A 16310-nucleotide genomic window follows, 5' to 3' on the forward strand; every position below is an offset into this window, starting at 1 on the left:
GGCAAGAGCATTCACTGTGGACTCTCGGGACATTCACCACTGAGGGATGACAGCCCAGCACGAGTGCATTATATAGCTCCAGTTTTTGGCATGTTAGGTCAGAGCAATACAGCAAACGCACAAGAAGTATAGGAGAGGCACTTTCACTCATTTCTCATCTTACGGTCACAAATCTGCTACATAACCTTTGGGAAAACTCTCAGTGCCTTCCTTCTTYGTCCCTCCCCATATCATACAGTCTATGAGGCCCTCTGGACATGTACACAATGTACTTCCTTTGTTTAGACATCAAAAATGACCATTAAATCATCTGTCATTATTGCTATGATCATGTTAATTCATGCTGAACTAAATTATCTCCTCCAAAAAGACATCTATCTTTGATGAGGACAGATGATGTTTCTAATGGGTGAAGCTGAAGGTTATGAATCTCAACCCAATTATATGAACTCCCAATTACATTTATGTAGCTTGATCTTCCCATTATGGGATTTGTTCTTGGTGGAACTAATGACCCCAGCTGCATGAGAAAGCACCCACATTACATCAGGTTATCAAGACTTGGTATTAMACATGCCTATGCCTTTCTTTTGCTGATTTTCACAGACTGAGTTCTCTGTGCTTCTGATTTGTGAATGTTCTTCTGCTCCCAAGGATTTTCATATGCTTTCCTAAGCACAAACTCTGGATCATCCTTTCTCTGTCCTACCAATGCCACCAACATAATATAGCCCTCCTTGTCACCTCTCTCCTGCTATATCCAAGTATCTCTCTGATAGCAACCTCACTCTGGAAACCATCTTAGATACTTTTCCACTTAAACCATTTCAAAATTCTGTTCCATAGGATTCTTTTTCAGATCTGTGTGGCATTTTTTTTTTCTTGTTTCTATAAAGACGGCATTTTTTGACTAGGTAGCCAAGGTCACTAAGCAATCCATCTTGCTCTCCACAACAGGACCATCTTCCAGGTTATTCATTATTCTTCCAGGCTGTGTGTCATGCACAAATATTTCCAGTCTTGCAGGTCTTGTCATCTGTGCATCACCCATGTGATTTCTTCCCCAAAGCTTTTTCCTCCCTGTGGTTCACATCCAAAATGGAAACATAACAAAAATAACAGAACYGCTGAGACAAGAAACAGGAAAACTGAAAAGATGGAGTGAGGAAGGAATGTTTTCAGCACTGAAACAAAGGAGAGTTACTGTTTAGGAGCAAAAAAAAAAAGGGAAAAAGGAAGAAAAGTAATTTATTGTATACTTTTAAGTTTAAATACATTAAGTGGAATGACTGCACTTAGAGATGATCACTGCATTCTTCTACATCTTTTGGAATATAGAGTTCTCATAGCAAGTCTGTGTTGTACTATAAGTATAGAGAGGCCATCCTTTACAGGTGGTCTGGCAAAAGTCTTCTCCAAAGCCTGGAGCAGATTACAGCAGTAGCCAGTTTCATGTTCTTCTCACATATCAAGAACAAAAATCACCCAAAACAATTAATCTTTCTCTGAAGATACTCTTTTCATCACATCAGAGCATCAATAAATATTTCCCAGCTCTTCAGCTGAATTTCTCTGATACAAGCACCTGCTCTATCTTAATTTGGCCATGACCCCCCATATTACTTTTAAAGATACTATCCTTTGCAGACCAATAGCAGTATCTTGAGGTTCTTATCTGCTTAGAGTGACCACTCAGATATCCGAATTGGAGGCCCAAACCAAGCCAAGCCCTCAAGTCTTTCTGCTGTTCTCAAGGATGGTGTTCCCAACACTCTTTTGATATTCCATCAGCATATGGATGTCATCAAGCAATGTACACAAATGAAAGATAAGCAGTCTGAAAATTCCTGCAAGAGCACTTGGAAGTCAATGAAAACCTTTATTTCTAAAAATAATGAGTTAAATTCCTTCCCYACCCCTCCCCTGCATTCCCACAGCTCACAGCTGTCACAAAAGACTATCACAGTTTAGCAGTATAATGAATATCTGGACCAAGAAACAAGGTCAACATTTTAGTATCTATACCACAAGTTCCACCACCATGTTACACCTATTGCAACACACATGTCAAATGCACATGGGAAAGCTGACCTGGACATCTGATACTGAATCTACCTTTTCAAGAGTGTTTCTTCTACAAGTCTAAAGTGTGAGGTACAGCAAGAGATTCATAAGAGGCATTAGGAAAATCAGAAAAGATTCTGGAAAAAAAAAAGAAGTTATATAAAAGAACAACGGTTCTGTATTGTGACAATGTCTGAATTTTCTTCACAAGGTTTTATTTGTCACTGGAATGAAACCACTATCAGCACTGACTCTTCTTTATATTGCTCAAAGGACACTTTGTGCTACTAATGATCCGATAAGAAGAGTTGACCTTTGTGCAAAAATCTTAAAGAGAATTTGAGGCTGAGAATACAAATAGTATAACTACAAAATCACCACCATAATAACCCCAAAACATTTCAAAGTTGTCTACGAGGAGTATAGGACATGGTCCCCGCAACAAAGTACTTTGTTCTCGTGAATGGTGGAAAAAACATGATCTCTTCTCATAGCGAAGTGCATCTTGCTAGGTTCTAGCCATTTCAGCTTCTGTCAACAGTGATTTCTTCATGCCATGTTTCACAGATGATCATGATATCGTCATGAAAAAGAGGTGAATTTCTTAGATCTCACAGAACACATATGCACTRGTCAACTAAAGAGAATCAGGTAAAAAATCAGCTCTGTGTGAGGAAGGAGGAAATAACATGAGGTTTAAGATAATTTAATGTCCCTGAAATGGGAAGTATCTGGGCCAACATCTGTAGTAATTTCCTCAGCTTAAGAAGTCACCCCTTCTTTGAATTGAGGATAGGAAGGTACGGGGGGACCAGCTGCCAGCCAGCAGCATGCTGTTAGAGGGGTATACCCACAATGTACAAGTAAGGGGAGTTTAAGAGACCCCACTCTACATTTGGCAGGAACTAAGTTCCTAAATGATTAGCACAGATGTTCACACGGACCTGTCCAAAATTACTGATTCTAGTCCTGGACTAAAGACAGGTTAGTCTATATCTAAAGCTATGGCTGTTCTAGCATATTGATGTGCTCATGTTCATTTTTTGACCCTGAGGCCACCTGGCTTGGATGAACGTAGTCTGTGCTATCAAACTCACCTTCCAAACGGGCTACTCCCAGTTGCACATGCTGAGCGTTCTGGACCATGACAGCTCCTAAATCATGCCTGCCTGGAAAAGTCTGAGCTGACATTGCCAAAAGCTGTGCCAATTTCCATCTTAAGAATATGGTAGATTATATGGGCTGTCGAAGACTCTGTATTCATTCTATTAAATATTATTTTCATAATTACCAGTGTACTCTGGAGCTAAGCTGAGCCAGATGCAATTCTGTAGCTTCCATCCTCCAGTTTTTCATGTCATTGTTGCTGTCTAAGTGACAGCTAACTTCTACATGTTAATATTCCCTCACCTCTGCTCTCCAAAGGAGGAACTCTTGGCTACACAATTCACTTTTCACTGACAAAGATACCGTGAAACAACAGTCCAAACACAAAACATGCCTGAAAAAAGAAAGCACTCTGTGCTATAGGGGGATAGGAGGAAACCTTATACAACATGTGCAAAATGGAGTCAGAGCATGCATAATTTAACCAAGGATTTAGGGATTTAGTCTCAGCCTTCCACTGTCAATGGGACTAACATTTCACGGCTGTCAGCCACCATCCAGGTCAGCTCCATGGCTTGAAAAAGAGCTCTGTAGAGTTAAATGCACAAATATCTGGCAGCTTTAGCTAAAGAACTGGATTCTCCAACTGTGACTGCAGCAGCCTCAGAAGTCAGAGACCAGAATACATGTCCTTGTAGGACAGCAGGCCTTTGTTTCTACCATAAGAGAAAACTATAATCTGTAGCCAGAAAAACAAACAAAAAGGAATAAAGATCAGATTCAGCAGATTCAGCAGTTTCAGGGGTGCAAAGAGACTAGATTCTTACAGTTGCAAGGTCCATAGCGCGTCTTTCACCCAGCCCAGCAGCACCCTTCTTTCCTCCCACTTAGATCAACATCATTGATCAACATCAAAAGCATTGGTGTCATCAGACCCTCAGAAGTTGGCCAGGGCCTGGTGGGAGCACATCTGCTCCAAYAACTAGGATTGCCCTTTCCCATGGGAGAGGAGGTGGGATGTCCATCCACAGGCTGGTTGGCCACTGTCTCAAGAGCAGGCTCTGGCTGGGAGGCAGGTGGGTCATCTGTTCATGCGCTGCAGGATGGTCACACAGCCGTGATAACTGGTACAGCGCTGCAGTGGAGGCTGCTGCTCCACGGTCCCCGTGGCAGGGTCGAATGTGAATGCTTTGTCCGTGCCTTCCCCATTCTCATCTCGACCACCCAGGATATAAATCTTCCCTCCGCACACCGTCAGACCACAGCTCTCCTGGAAAGAAAAGACACAAAGCCCAAGAGTTGAGGAACAGCCCTCCAGCTTCATAAAGTGGGCTGAACATGGGAGAAACTGGCCCAGCTCTCACCTGTCCAGCAAAAGGGAGAGAAGGTAGATAGGAAATGTGGTTTCCTGCTCTTGGGAACTGTAGTAGTTTTGGATAACTACTTCTTGATGTTTGGGGATCATTACTTTTCCTCCAGTTTGCAGTGATATTAGATGTTACTACCTTACTCTTTCAGTGAGAGTTTGAGCATTTGAAATGTCTCAAGCTGGCAATGTAATCTTTACTATATCTGGCCATTCTGGCAGAGTGGAAAGGTTCAGAGTTTTTTTCAAAGTTTTTTCTTACCAGTGGTCCGGGGAGGGTGGCCACATCTCGCCAGCTGTCTGTTTTTGGATTGTAGCTGAAGATTTTACTGAGGAGTCCACCTACAACATAGATGATGTTCTCCAAGCATACGGCACTGATACACCTCTGGTAAAAAGGGGTAGGGGACAAGAGTGTCCACTTGTTCTCCTCTGGATCATAACACTGGACCTGGAAGGAGAAGCACAGATATTGGAGCATAAATTTCCCWTTCCTCTTGGATGAAACAGCTATTCAGTGGAATTAAAAGTGAACAGAGATAGAACCACAAACAGAAGCATCAGCACCCAGAAACCAGTGTACAACTGACTCCATTGAAACCATGCAGTGAACTCCTGACACCTTTCTTTTACCCTCTCTGGTCTCACCAGCTTCCATTTAAATCTATGAYTTACTGTAATCCTGGAGGATTGGAAAAACATGCAACTCTTTCCCTTTATGCTGCAGGCTTCTATTTTGAAGACTTGCACTACCTCCCTTGTAGCTTAGACAAGCCTATTTCTCTATTCATTGCCTAGTAAACCAAATTTTCTTGGTCTCTGTCCATTTCAGATGTTCCTTTCTGGCCTTTCTTGAAAACTTTTTTGTGAAAACACAATGCCCAAAACTAGACCTACACTAAGCTGACACCTCCCACTCCTGAGCTACCTAAAGTTTTATTTTGAATGTCTATCTTGCATAAAAACAGTAGTCATCATCATACCCTTGTGCCAGCAATACCTTGTCTGTGTTTGCGCTGTCATCCACAGCACCACCCAGCACATACAGTTTGTTGAGGCAGGAGACCACGGCCGCTGAGCTCACAGCTTGCGGCAGCGGGGCCAACGTGGACCAGCTGTTGGAGAAGGTGTCATAGCACTCCACACTGGAGAGGCGGTAGAAACCATCAAACCCTCCCACAGCATAAATCTGCCACAGAAGGAGCAAAGCACAACCATTAGAAACTCATGAACTCACCTATGATGGCACAGAGTACATGGAGTGAGGTTARGGCAAAATGATAGAAGGACATCCTGGGACACCATGCCAAGGTAAAGCTTGAATCAGCAGGCAGATACGTAGGTTTTAAATGCCCCACACTGCATGCTTTTCACCCAAAAACTTTACACAGTCATCGTGAGAAGTCTTGTACCATCCCATGATAGATCTTATTGCTGTGAGTTCCAGATTTCATTTATAATTACTTCAAGTGACAATAGAAACCTAACTGAAAACAATGAGATCTTGATTGCATCCTAGTTGTTCTCCCACCAAAATTATCTCTAAATCATCCAGATGACAAATAAATAGTGATGACCTTTTACTGTACTGGGCAGGGGAGAAGTGGAGGACAATGCTCCATATGGCTCCTTCCAAAAATCAGGCCAGTGCCTACCTTGCCCTGCAGCGTTGCCATTTTGTGCCTCCATCGACCTTTCTGCAGACAAGCAACCTTGATCCAGACATTCAGCTGGGAGCTCAGCACCCAAACGTCATTGCTGCTGATGTGTCCCCCTGAAAATCAGAGGGATGTAGGGCTGGTGGAATCCCAAGGACAGTCCCATCACCTCATTGCCCTATAATACTTAGTCTCTCCATGCAAAGTTACAACCTAGGTCAGACTGTGGTTACTGGGAAGAAAACTATAACTTTGCTAGGAACCCACAGGACCTTCTTCYTTTCAAAATGACTATTAACATTCTAGAGAAGCCTCTAGCTAAATAGTTCAGCTGTTTGGCTATCAGACATACACACACACTTTCAGCGTGAATAAGGAAGCTTGTACACAATTCCTTTTGCTATTGACAGCCACATGTCTACATTCCTTATTTCTACTGTAACCAAGCCTGAAAATTGTCTGGGCCCTTGAAAAGATGACTAAAGAAGACYTGCTCACCATAAACCTGTTTTCGTTTTAGGGGATTTTTTTCATAATAAATAATGTTCCTTCCCACAGGGGCTTTGTGATTGTGTAAACTCAGCTTCCCAAGGGAGAGATTCCTTAAATTTCAAAGCACTTATTACAYTTCTCCCTTCTTGCATCTGATGGTYGTTATATTTTAAAAGAGCAGCTGGCAGGAAACCCCATTGTTAAGAAAACCCTTTCTGGCTACATGCAGCAAATACAGCTCATTCCAGAGTCAAACTCTCAACAGATGTCCAGAGAAGCAGGAGAAGAATATTATTAGCACTTCCATCCTCCCACAGAGATGATGGGTGTTTCTTGAGACCCAACCACAATAATTTGGGTTGGGACCCAAATCCCAACCACATAATTTTCACCAAGAAGAAACGACTTTCCTACCAAGCTGGGATGCACCTAAATAAGGCCCCAATGAACAGACCTGGGGCATGGCTGTCCAAGAAGAGGTCACACTATTCCTCTTGCTGACCAGGAAGGGATCAGCTGGTCCATGGCATCTCACCTGATATGTACACATCGTTTTTCAGAGTGCAGGCAGCAAACTCTGACTTGGTATAGCCGGGCACGCTGGAGAGGGCTGTCCACTGCCTGCTCTTTGGATGATAGAGATCTGTGAAGGGCAGCTTCAGAAGACCTTTCTTATCGCAGCCCCCAATAATGATGATAACTTCTGACATCTCCATGAACCTAGACCAAGACAGGCATGGGTAAGTCCATGGCAAGGTACCTCTTTCCACACAGGATCCTGTAAGCACAGCCCAGTGGGTAGAGCTGGCTCCTTTCCTGCCTTTTCTCCTGATTTTCTAGGCAAATCTTTTCACTCCTGCATCTTCCTTTCTGGCTGTGTGTGTGCAAATCAAATGTATCTCCCAGCTTGTGTGGGAAGGGCTCCAAACTGCAGAGGGAAGGAGAGGAACCATTCAAAGCCCTTTGTGAGACTGGCTCCTACCACTCGTCCTCCCCCTTCCCACAGAATCCAGCCTAATCCTCAACACRCAGCCAGGAGCATGGAAAGCCTTTCTGGCAGGCGGCCTGTGACAAGCTCCCTGCCTGGGGAGAGAAGTGTTTCCAGGAAATCTCACTCTCTCCAGCTTTAATAGCAGCAAGCAGACGAGACAGCCGTCAGGGAAGGGAAAATCTTGCCAGCCCGTCAGTGGCAAGAGAGGAACAACAAAGCAGGAAAGAAGGAGAGGAAAAGGAGTAGAGTGGAGAGGGATTTGAAAGATTGCAGACCAGGTTATGCAGCCTGAGACAATTCTTTTATGTCCAAAGCTGTAAAAGGGCAGAGGGTAGCATTTACTCCCATGAATTTTAGCCATCTACCACCTTGTGCTGGTCACCACAGGTCCTTTTATTGAGCAGTTCTTTGTATAATGGCCTGTTGTGGCAATCAGTGCAGAGAAGACCCTGCTTCAAAGCTCCACTTTGGTCTGAGAGGATTCACATCCCCTTTTTCTCCCTGCCAGAACAATATCCTAAATACCATGGTGGAATTTCTGAGGTTTTTTGGGACAAACTTGACCTTCCATGGAGGCTTTTCCACTGAAAGGTCAAAATATCTGCCCTCCTGGGCTGAAAGGCAGGAGAGTACAAGACTCTTGAACCTTAATTCCTGACCTTGCCGCAATGCTTGTGAGCCTGTACAGATGGCCAGGAGGAGTCAGACCATGTCCGAGCCTTTCTGCTAACAAACCAACTGGGGATACTTGGGGAAACACCAAAAGAGGCAAAACAAGACCAAGACCACTGGCAGAGATGGGAATGGAAATGCTGCCTGGTGTTTCTTCGTGGTGGCTTTAGCACTCCTAGCTGCAAGAACAAGGAGCAGGGACACCCAATTTGGCTCTGCGGGAAGCTGAGGGTTAACACTACTGACCAAATTGTGTTCATGCTGCAAAAAAAAACTTGTATGGTGCCTTATGACCCATGCGACTTGAGGTGTTGGAAAACCACATTTGCCAAGCTGATCACAGTGAGAACACAAATGTGGCTGACTCTCCTCTATGCTACAGTTCCTTTCCATCTAGGAAGAAAAAAAATACTAGAGACATGACTGCTTCCTTCATGTTTTAATTTAAAATTTAAATAGCTTTTTCACCYACTCTATAGTTTGAAAAAAAGATGAAAAGCGCTTTGAAACTCTCAAGAATTGACTCTTCTTGTCACAAATTCACATTGTGAAATAAATTTCACATCAAAGCACAGATTTGAAAAGCGCAAGGTTGTTTTCCTCCTCTTTGTACAACTGTGAGCCTCAAACGGTCTCTGGTAGCACGGCTGCTCTTGAAAAAGAGATTTTCCTGTGCTCTGAGTATAATTGGAAAAGCACAGGAAAAGCAAAGTTCCTCCCTGATCCTGAGCCAGAGTCACCACAGTAACAGAGGCCAAAATATCTTCTTCAGTCTTGCTGTAAAGCTAGGTTCCTCATATTAACGTATAGCTCAAACGGGAGTTTCATAAGAAGTATGAAAGAATGTCAGAAAAAAAACTAGAAAAAAAAAACAAGACTCTTCCTCTCATTCACGTATAGATCTAGGGAAGAAGATGTTGTGTTTTACCTTCTGGGCCTTGACCTCAAAGAGCTGACCTCATTCCCAAGGATGTAGTACTTGCGTGCTTCATGCAGCAGAGGAATGCACTCTTTTGAGTCCTGGATGAGTCCATCCATTTCCACCTTCTCCAGGAAGTACGTGGGGTCGAGCAGGGGCAGGCGCACATGCTCAAGGAGTTCCTTCAACGCTCCCTTCCTGGCAGGTATATCATGACGTATCCAGCGCATCACYGCTTCAAAGACCACTTCCTCCTTGGGGACCACCAGCTGCTCACTGGAAAGATATTCGACCAGCTCCTTCACCCCCATCTCCAGGAACTCTTCATGACATGACACCTCCACAAAGCACTCCARCATGAACCTCTTGCTCTTCTCTGTCAGGGAAGCGATGGAGAATGAATCGGCAAACTTCATGATTCCCAGGCAATTGCATGGGTGAAGCTGACCTTCAAGGAAGGTGACACAAGCATCTCTGAGCTTGGAGATCTGCAGCAAGTCAGCCAGTTCCAAGATGTCTTCAACATTGTCCTCCTGAATGATGATATTCCCCCCATACATGTAGTCAAGAAGGAGAGACATGGTGGAAGCAGAAATCTTCTGGATGTTGATGATCTCCTGGTGGCCTTCCTTGAGATTGCTTCCAAACATGGCCCGGAAATATGTGCTGTTGGCTGACAAAGTGGCACGGTGACAGGGAAATTCCTGCCCATCAATCAACAGCACCACATCTGTAAAGATGCCGCTTTGCCGGTAGGAGTTGAGTGTCTGCAGGATTTGCTCAGCATGGCAGGACCCACTGCAGAGCTTCATGTGCAGCTGTTCTTTGTTCGAGTCCCGAGATGCATTTTCTAGGCTGCTTGTTCTGTAACTCGATTCTTCCTTCATCAGCCGATGCATCCTGATCAAGAAGGAGTGAAGGAGACAAGAGAAGACCAGTACACTTATTAAAATATCAGGCTGCAGTATCCAGCATCATCACGAGTTTTGGATGTGCCTCAGTGCCATGAGGAAGGACAGCTTCCAAAAAAATAAAACCAGACTCTGCCTCTTCATTCTTGCCCACAGCTCATCCTCAGTAGTAAAACATTTCCTCCAAATCACTGAACAATGATGTACCCTAGGATATTTCTCATCAAACCCTATCCCAACAGAATAAGCTCTTCTTATTTTGGAAGATGTTTTCTCCTTTGGCAATTATAGTTCATTGTGACTGACAGAGATCATTACCTTGCAAACCAGCAGTGCTACAGGAGCTCCTAAACCAGTTCTGGACCACTCAGCCTAGCAAGGATCCTGAGCTTAGGTGTGAACACATCAGGCAACCTGGTTTCCATGATCAACTCCGGTCCAACATCATATAAATGCAATGTATAAACTCAGTTTGCCCATTCTAGATGGGCAGTTGGGTTTTCCGGTATGTAGCATCCCCAGCCTTTGATACCCAGCTATGAGAGCTGACTGCGTGGAGGATATGTGACTGTTTTGTAAGATCTGACATACACGGTTGTTGTCAGAGGGAAATCAAATCAGAGTCTCCATCTAAAACCTCAGCACCCTTTTCTTTCCCATCGACATTTTGCCATTTTTCTTGGACAATTTGTCAAGTACAAAAGCTCTGTGAGACAGCCCAGCCCAAAACATGCAGAATTTTCACTTTTTGTAATCTGGTATATTTCCCCAGAAGACTTATTCCATGAGAAAATCCAGTGGAAAACATTAAAGACTGAGATCAAAAGTGCTTAAGAAACAAACTGCCCAAAGACAGAGGTGATGTCTCTTCCTCAGTACCCCTTCTGCTAGTTTTATTCTCTGAGTGTTTTTAGAAGCCATACGCTCAGTGTGGAGTCTGTAAGCAGCCGCACACCCAAATAGGTGATCACTGCTCAAATGGGTCAGGGAGGCTCCCCTGAGAAGAATATCCATACTCCCATTATCTCTGTGGAGAATGGTCTCTTCTGCAAAGGGGCTCCAAGAAGGACAGGAGCATTGTGGCCCTGAAACAGCGACAAGAACTGACCAGTGCTGACAATGTCAAGGAAACCAGAGACCCCAAACTTTGACTTCCAACACCTCTCTGCAGCTGCCTCCACAATCCAAATCACCCCACCCCAACACTTTGGCTCTGTTTCCTCCCATTCTATCCCAAAACTGTGTCTATCCCACAAYCACCACTACCCAGACCAGCTCCCCACGGGGGATGAAGGAGGGAATCGCTGCTCACCTGACCAAAACAGACTCCCCAGCCATGCTTTAAATATGAGGGACAAAGCACTGTTGCCATCCATGCACTAAAGCAGGGCAGAGACCCAGCATCCTTTTTGGAGAGGGCAGTATCRGTGGGGGCATCCAGTAGAGGACCCTGGGCTCAGGAATAGATCGAGATGATACATGACAGCTCCAACATTGCTTGTGCAAGGTTTAGATTGCTCTTCTGAGGCTTGTTAATGGCAAAGAAACTAGTTTGGGAACATTTCGGGGCTCAGACCCCCAAAGGTGCTCAGATTCTCCTGCGCTCCAGAAGACACGTCCTAGCTGCACCTTACTGGGATAGTGGCTGGGTTTAAGACAGACAAGTCTGGTTCTCGGGATCTTCTCCCTGTTCCTCCATCCCAAAATAAGTATCCTCATTTCCTTTGTGTCTCCAAAACTTGCAATGGGGAAAGCAGCCCTATCACAGGAATGCTGCAGAGATTTAAGAGCAATCAGAGCAGCATGACAAGCACGACATAAATATCTAAGAAGCCCCGGGGCAGTGGGTGAAATCTCCAGCTGCCCTGAACGCCACTGCCTTCCCTTTGGGGGCTGCACAGAGATCACTAAATCACTGCATGGTGATTTAGAGAAGTTACAACAAAGACGGGTGTCTGGAAAAGCCTCCTGCACAAGCTCTGCTTTTCGCAGGCGCACATGGCTCCGGCAGCGACAAACGCTTCCCCATCCACACTTCTGCCCCCGATCTCACATTTCCAATCAATCAGGATCATCCACAGCTCCACGCGGCTGGGATCTCCTCCATATCAAGAGACCATCCTAAGCCAGATACCACTGCCCGGCTCACAGCCCTCCTGTCTACCCTCAGAGCAAGCGATGAAGAGGGGTAGGTGCTTCCTCACCACGAGTCTCCCCCTCCCTGGCTCACACAGCAGAGATGGGTTTATTTCTCTAGTTATCCTCCCCCAAAATGATCATGCAAAAAGTCAAATATTACCTGGCCAGCAAGTTGTGTCCTCCAGGTGGGACCTAGAGAAGCTTGGGCTCCCTCTCACAGGGCTCACATTCACGTAGGGGCTCTTCAGAGACCATAAGGAGCCTTCAGTCCCACTCCAGCAATGCTTYGGGAAGCACAAAAGCATCCCCTTTATCCTCCCTGCTGGGGAGGTGGGGGAGAAATCTGCTTTTGTTTCTCTTGAATGACATGCTGGAGAGCTACAGGGCATTAGCCATGCAGCTGTCAGTAACAGCCAGCCAGGGAGGAGCTAGGACTCAGGGAAAACCCATAGTGTCTTAGAAAAAAATATATATATATATAATCACAGCAGAGCAGCTTMAGGGGGCCGAGCCATCTGGAGAGCAAACGGGAGTCCAGGTGGAACGATGCATTTGATCGAGCCTTCATCTTAGTGAAAACCGCTTGAAAGAGGATAAATAAAATGCTGCTTCTAGAGCAGAAAGGCACAGAGAGAAAAAAAAAAAAACAGGCTGGAATGAGTTAGAGCTGCAAAGCCCCTCATTAACATGCAGTAATTAGGTCCATGAGAAAGAGGAGGACAGAAGGGGAGGTTTGGCCCATGTGGCTTTCAGCACCCTCTTCTGCAAACCGATCCCAGCAATTGGCTGGTTTTTTAACACTCATAGCATGGATTAAAGGAGCCCTTGGGAAGCTGGTATTTTGCTGCACAAAGTAGCTGCTGTCCTGAAGACTGTCCAAAGCCCTAGTGTGATACAGACCACCTTATGTCCCTTTCCAGCACTGGTCTGAGCAACCCGGACCATTTCATGGTGGGCAGCAGGGAAGCAATAGCAATAACCAACTGCTGGGTGCTGTCACCTCGGTGAAACCACTGCTCTGCTGAGGACATTTGCTGGCTCCTTTCTGCTCCTGTCCCATCACCCRGGCAGAAGCTGGCATCCCGCTTGCTCCCACCATTTGCATATGAATCACTGGCAACCTGGAAAGAGCCCGTGGTTTTTCAGCCCAAGCAGGGGTCTGGGAGAAGGATTTGTTCTTGGGATCTTCCGCTCGGACAACATTGGTACTGGCCAGGGCTTCCACCTTAGCCAGGCACACGTGGAGCTTGGGGCGTCTGGCTGTGCAGGATGGCCTCAGTGTTGACAACACAGTGCTGATTCTGTCCCCTAGGGTGGCAYAAGCAGGTCTCATGAGCATGGGGGAACATCAGGGACCCTTCTGTCAGCGTGCAAAGCTGTCCTCTCCTTGCAACAGGAGCTCTCTAGACCACTCATGAGCTCAAAGTCAATCCTCGACTTCAGGCAGGGAGCGACAGCCACAGAGGGACCAACTAGGAAGATGTTGTAAAGACACAAAGTGGCTGCAATGAGAAGGATTTTTCTAAGGTGAAGCTGTCCCTCTTGTTCACATCAAGCCTCCAAGTGTGAAGACAGMCCAATCACACTGCACTTGCTATTGGATCTTCTCTTACTACGACACTAGTCATATAGCAAGAACTGTGCCACATCCCAGATGGTTGGTCTTGTGTGAAACCAGGGCACTAAGCATCGCAGGGGGATGTGCAAGGACATGGTAGCTTTTCAAGAGRGTGTCTGCCAGATCACACTGGAGGAGGATGCTCTTTTCAAGGGGAAGAATCCAACCTGTCRTCCCTTCCATGGGCCCTGGGTCTCCTCCACTGAAACAGTGCACCACCAAGAGTCCTACCCCGCTGTAAAATCTCCTCTTCATTAAAAACACCCAGCCCTTGGCAGGCAGCTCACAAGTCATTAGATGCAAAGTCACAAGCATTAAAAAGACGCCAAATGGAAATAAGGGATGTAAGTCCAGGAAATTCAGGAGCCTATGAGGAAAGCATGGCGTCTTGATGGGCCACGCTGTTAGCTCCAGAACACGCAAGTAGAAGACCAGGACATCAGAGGAGCAATGTGCATGAGTCAGGTGGAGAAAGGGAACAGAAAGGAGAAGGGATATGGCTAAGCTGAAGAGAAAACTAAAAGTAAAGAGTGAAAGAGAAAAAAGGTAGGAAAGGACTTCTGACAAATCAGGTAATTGAGGCTACAATGAGAAACATGGAGGGAGACTAATCATCTCCTAACCAGGACTTAATTACACTGTAGTCCTCACCTCAGAGGTGGAAACACATCCTGTCCAGGACATCTATCAGTGCATCTCTGGTACCATCATACACAACTCCACCTTGCCATGGAGTGTGTCGAGACACCAACTCAGCCAGATAACAAAAGCCAATAGTAAGCAGTATTCAGAAAACAAGATCGAAAGAGGAGAACCAAAGAAGGCAGAGAAGTAACTGAAGAAGAAATGGACCTTGGGAAGGAGAAGAGTGAGTAAGCAAGAGATGCCTATGAGTAAAAGGTCAAATTTCGTCTGTGGCCAATACCTGCATCAGGTTCAACACTTGGCCGGGTGCTCCAGCTGAAGAGATGTTGTGTTGCTCTATGAGACCAGGGGACAGTGAACCAGCCTTCAATCTCACACCTCTTCTTCTGTTCATATTGCTACCTGACTTCTTTCCAGCTTGCAGTTTCCAAGCTCCTGAACGCTACACCACACAAAGGCTTCAGCTGGTACAYGAGAGATCCTTCTTAGGCCTAGATAAGTCTTTGGTATAGACACATCACCATCACCTCCAAGCTACAAGATCACAACTCTACAGGTAAATTTGAAGGGTTGCAGAGTCTCTACAAGAAGAAACTCAGCTGTATGGCTAAGCCATTATAAATGAAGGCAGCTTTAGAGGGGCAGAAAGAGTTAAATGGCATCAACGTTGGCTGCCTCAAGCCATTTGGGCTCAGTGCCAGAGACTAATCCTCAGCTTTTTTTATTTGAATAATATATAGACGCAGCCGACATGACTCTCATTTTTCTCCTTTCASCTTTCCAACATCTTTCACCAGGGAACATCAATGATAGCCCCTAGTTACATATTACTCAGTACCAGTAGAAGTCAGGAGCTTTACCCTCCACCCCAGGGGCTATTTTATTCTTCAAACACACAAACTGTGCTCCTGAAGCCAGTCATATTCATGACATGGTACAGACTACTCCTTCCCAGTCAGCGAGACAGATGAAAGGGATTAAAGTAAATGCTATCAATTAAATGCAGCCCTTCACAGACTGCAGAAAAACAGCAAAATAACAATGAAATATCTATTAGAACAGCCGTGCGGGCTCAGACAAGAGCCCCTCCTCACCCAAAGCATCCTCGGATTACAGCTGGGAGCAGACCCTGAAGCACAGCTTAAGACAGACAGCACATACCAAGCAATAGAAAYGTTCAGCAAAGAGCTGTCGGGGACTTTCCAAGCTGGAAGTTGCATCTGGATTGCTGCGTTTAATAGCTGCTAATGGGCGTGYGAGCCATTTGTGCTTTTTCAAACCTGCTTATGCTTTTGGCCTTCATAGCACCCTGGGGCAATGACTTCCATAATGCACGCTGAAAATAAATTGCTTGCTCTGTTTTGGTTTAAAACTGCTGCCTGATGGGTTTTGGGGGTGCATCACTGGCCACAAGTAGTTAAAATTATTCCATAGTTAGCGCTCGACACAGCTCTGCAGCATCATCTCCACCCCAATCAATTGCTTTTCAGCTGCTATCCTATAAAATCCAGGTGGAAGAGGGGATCAAGACAAATGCTCTGATCTCCAAGTTCTCCTCTCCATARACCTCTCTCTCAAAACTGCCCATGGGTCCCTCCTAAAGCACTGACAAGGGGAAGCGTGGGGAGATGATCAACACCAACGAAGCAACAAGCAAACCCTGAACATACGACAACATCACAGAGTGTCGGGGGAATACTGACAGTTTATTTCACAGAGCATCGCAGA

At 45.4% G+C, this 16310-nt stretch overlaps 1 protein-coding gene across 1 annotated transcript; it reads right to left on the bottom strand.

Moving 5' to 3' along the window:
• Positions 1 to 2103: 2103 nt before the first annotated feature.
• Positions 2104 to 12609, bottom strand: KLHL35 (kelch like family member 35). Its single transcript, XM_026040963.1, has 7 exons — positions 12480 to 12609; positions 9279 to 10169; positions 7223 to 7407; positions 6193 to 6311; positions 5538 to 5726; positions 4800 to 4988; positions 2104 to 4441 (listed from the first exon to the last, which is right to left on the bottom strand). The coding sequence occupies exons 2-7, from the start codon at positions 10166 to 10168 to the stop codon at positions 4253 to 4255; spliced, it is 1761 nt and encodes a 586-aa protein (XP_025896748.1). The 5' UTR covers position 10169; positions 12480 to 12609; the 3' UTR covers positions 2104 to 4252.
• Between the last annotated feature and the right edge of the window lie 3701 nt (positions 12610 to 16310).

The sequence above is a fragment of the Nothoprocta perdicaria genome, unplaced genomic scaffold, assembly GCF_003342845.1.
Source record: "Nothoprocta perdicaria isolate Ctin4 unplaced genomic scaffold, notPer1 scaffold_271, whole genome shotgun sequence".
NCBI lineage: Eukaryota > Metazoa > Chordata > Aves > Tinamiformes > Tinamidae > Nothoprocta > Nothoprocta perdicaria.